General features: G+C 45.5%; 1 protein-coding gene across 2 annotated transcripts in view; it reads right to left on the bottom strand.

The window, feature by feature from the left end:
* Positions 1–1,671: 1,671 nt before the first annotated feature.
* The window catches only part of chm (CHM Rab escort protein), a 35,287-nt gene continuing 33,588 nt past the window's right edge, over positions 1,672–3,370 (bottom strand). For both annotated transcript variants that reach the window (XM_036933288.2, XM_036933289.2), the window contains exons 14-15: positions 2,979–3,136; positions 1,672–2,739 (exon numbers count right to left, since the gene is read on the bottom strand). In XM_036933288.2, the coding sequence (XP_036789183.2) occupies positions 2,467–2,739; positions 2,979–3,136 (431 nt within the window). In that variant the 3' untranslated portion in view covers positions 1,672–2,466. The remainder of the gene's footprint in view (positions 2,740–2,978; positions 3,137–3,370) is intronic.

Raw genomic sequence — 3,370 nt, 5'->3', positions numbered from 1 at the left:
AAAAAAGGAAGCTACAGTACCGTAGAACGCCACTAGATGTCAGTGAGTGCATTTAACATGACCGCCATGGTCACTCAGGACTGTGAACTAGCTGGGACAGGTCTTTGCAAAAAAACAAATCTGACTGAAGGTCTACCCTCTATTCTATATAATATTTTACTGGAGAGTAACATTCTAAAGAACCTGTTGTATTTTCCATAGGCAGAATGGCTAATGATTGTTTAATAGTACAAATTAGATCATTCACTCAATCGGAGATCATTCACTTGGTAGGGGGACAATGCAAATATGAAATATGAATATATGAATATGAATATGAATGAAAAACACTATTTTGCAAGCCATTGAGGCATAATTCATTACTGTACAGCGTTTGTATAGTAATTTCACTGATTTGGGTGTTCACCAATGATCATGTTTGAAACAAGTTCAGAATGTTTGAATTCCTAAGAAACTCTTCCGCAGCATTCCACAGAAAAGGACATCTGATGTAAATTATCTTTGAAGAAATCTACAGAAAGCATTTCCTGTCACAAAAAAAAATCTACTGTGCATAAGAGCACATTCTCTGCCGTCTCTATGAGTCTGCCCCCCCATAGAGTGAGTGAAATCTGCCCCGCTAGGTGTCTAGCCTGTGGCTCTCTTTACCCTTTTGCATTTTAATGTCACGACTCTCCATGCAGAAAATTGATTCCCAATGATACCATTGAGAGGCTGGTTCACTAAGTGGAGAAAAACAAGAACAATGAGTCTACAAACACTAAATGGTGACACTAAATGAGGAAAATATCCTGGAAATACAAGCGATTATTAAGTGGGAAGTATGTTTGAATGAGGATATGTCAGTTTGATTTGATGCCCTGCTCTAAAAGGTCTTTGACTGCCGTAACAGATGAGGGTGACATTGCAGTGTTTGTTGATGTTACGGAGGAGACAGTGAGGCCTGCTATAGCCTTCAGGCCCAGATATCCAGCACAAAAGCCATACATTGTCTCCAGGAATAGTCAGGTATGTGACACTAAACTAAGCAAACAGAACATATACCGTAAGAAAAATACTACTAGTATATTCGTACTCTCTATGTAGCTTGATAATCCTCCCCTCAATGAGGTTGTTTTTAGTTTTATCCTCTCCTCCAATAAAGAGCATATTTGCCAGCTCTTAATGACCCAGCCATGTGTTTTACAGTAATTCATCTCCCTTGAATCTGTAAATACTCTCAACAGAGCGGAGATCAAATTACGGCAAAACAAAGCCCCGTGAGCAGAGCATTCACAGGCGTAATGAGCCATCTGTTCTGTCACGCCACCACAAAACAAATGTCATCAAACCCTTCGCTCTCTACCTTCCCTTTCTCGCTCCTCTCTCACCTCCCTTTCTTTCTTTCCAGGTAAACTGTGGAGCTTTGTTTGTTCTGGAAGCAGGAACACCTTGCTAACGTGAGTGTGTCGTGCTCCACCGACAGCTGCAGCCACATCACACATTGTTACAGTTGTATCAGATTTTTTTTCCCGAACGGAAATTGGCTCACACCTGTCAAAGCCACAGAGCTGGGGCGTGTCATTGGAGCGCTCCGTCTGCTGCTGTTGCCTCTGTTCTGTTACCTCTCCTCTTCCAATTCAGTTGGAAACTGATCTCCAACTTCACTGTAAATGACTTTCTAAAACGAGATACAGGAGCCGTTGTTCGGTAGCACTTTAATGGTTGTCAACCTTTTAAAAAGGATAGTGACAGCGACAATACACATGAGAGAACAGAGTTGAAATACTTAAGCACATTAAAAGAGACGTGGGGTTCGAGTACAATTGGATGGCGCAGCAGTGTGTGTGAAAACATGCAAGTTGCGTTGCGAGGCTATCCCTGCCCAGTGTTTCGGGGGGTTCTTATTGAGGATGAGGCGTCTCATACTTCCTGTAAGGCCTTAAAAACGCCCAGAAAACCCATTCCAGACATACACAAGAGGCGGGAAACAAAACAGCATCACGTCCTCTCTGGCTGAGCGAAACTCTTAACGTGAGTGCAAAAAGGAAAAAGGCAACCATTTCTTTGGGCTCTACGCCAGAGACCCTGATTAAGAACACACATCACAATGCAACGGCTTTTAGAAAGAACAGCCCCCCCCCCCCACACACTCAGACGAACCTTTACATCAACCTCAGGTGAGAGGAAAAATACAGTGAGCAGGCTGCTATATAGTGCCCAGTAAAGAAATGACTCCATTAATATACTGTGCATATCAATGTAAATACTGTATATATGTATATATATAAATGTCTCTGCAGGTGACCACATCAAGGATGGTGAAGATGATCCCTCTAAGGCTTTCTGGGATGAGAACGCTATGTGGTTACCAAGACCACAGAGTCCAGCTATGCCTTCAGAGGAGTGCTGACTGACTGCTGTGCATGCCAGGACTCTGAGGCAGAAGGCAGCAGTCTGTTTGTACACGGAGGGGGGTGCGTGGGGCTATTCATCGCTGGTGGGGCTCGGCTCATCCCCAGCCCCAGTTTCCGGTGTTACGGAGTCTCCCACCCCCTTCGTTGGTCCCACTGCTTCCTTTCCCTCCTGCCTCCCAGCGCTCTCTCCTCCTTGGGCACCAGCACCCTCTGCTGGTGCAGCCTCCTCAAAGCCCGGGCCCTCCCCCTGGGGCCCATCCCCATCGTAGATGATGTCCTCGGGGTTGGGGGCCGGGGGGCAGAACTCCTCGTCAGGGAGAAGCTGGCGGAACACTGCCTCGGCCTGGAGAGAGAGAGAGATGACAGACGACGCCGAACACACACAACAAAGACAGGTGAGGACAACTCAATCTACACCATCAGCCCCATTGGACAGTACACTTCCAGGCTAGTGATGCAAGTCATCGTTAGCCAATTATTTGCTCAATTTTGAACAATGATAAACGTTAAAGAACGCAATTCTTACAAGTTTAGCGTGACAGTAAAAAAATATATATATATCTCTTGGACATTGTCACTTACCAGTTTGATGGAGTGGTCACTGCCCAGGGCGGTATCAGGGCTGGCACACACATGTACGTTACTGGGCAGGTCATAACTGCTCCTGTCCACAGCAGAAGTGTCCCTCATGTTGAAGTACAGGGCCCACAGCACCATCGGTCCCCTGCTCTCCTCCTCTCCTGGATGGGGGAAGGACCGGCGTCATGAATGTAATGTAGTGTTCAGATTTCTACAGAGAGCCGTGCACGGACAGAAGTCGCACTGAAGATCAACGGAGGAATCACCTGACATTAGCTGAAATGTTTCGGGAACATATGATGTATGTTACCGCTATACGGATGCAGCTCACGTCTGCCGTTGAAAAAAAATCCCTAGATAACAGGGTATTAGTAACAGTAAGTTACCAAATAATT

Source organism: Oncorhynchus mykiss, chromosome 10 (genome assembly GCF_057628025.1).
Source record: "Oncorhynchus mykiss isolate SJ-2025 chromosome 10, ASM5762802v1, whole genome shotgun sequence".
Taxonomy (NCBI): Eukaryota; Metazoa; Chordata; class Actinopteri; order Salmoniformes; family Salmonidae; genus Oncorhynchus; species Oncorhynchus mykiss.
Note: the sequence above shows the minus strand (reverse complement) of the source record. Positions and strands in the feature narration are given on the sequence as shown.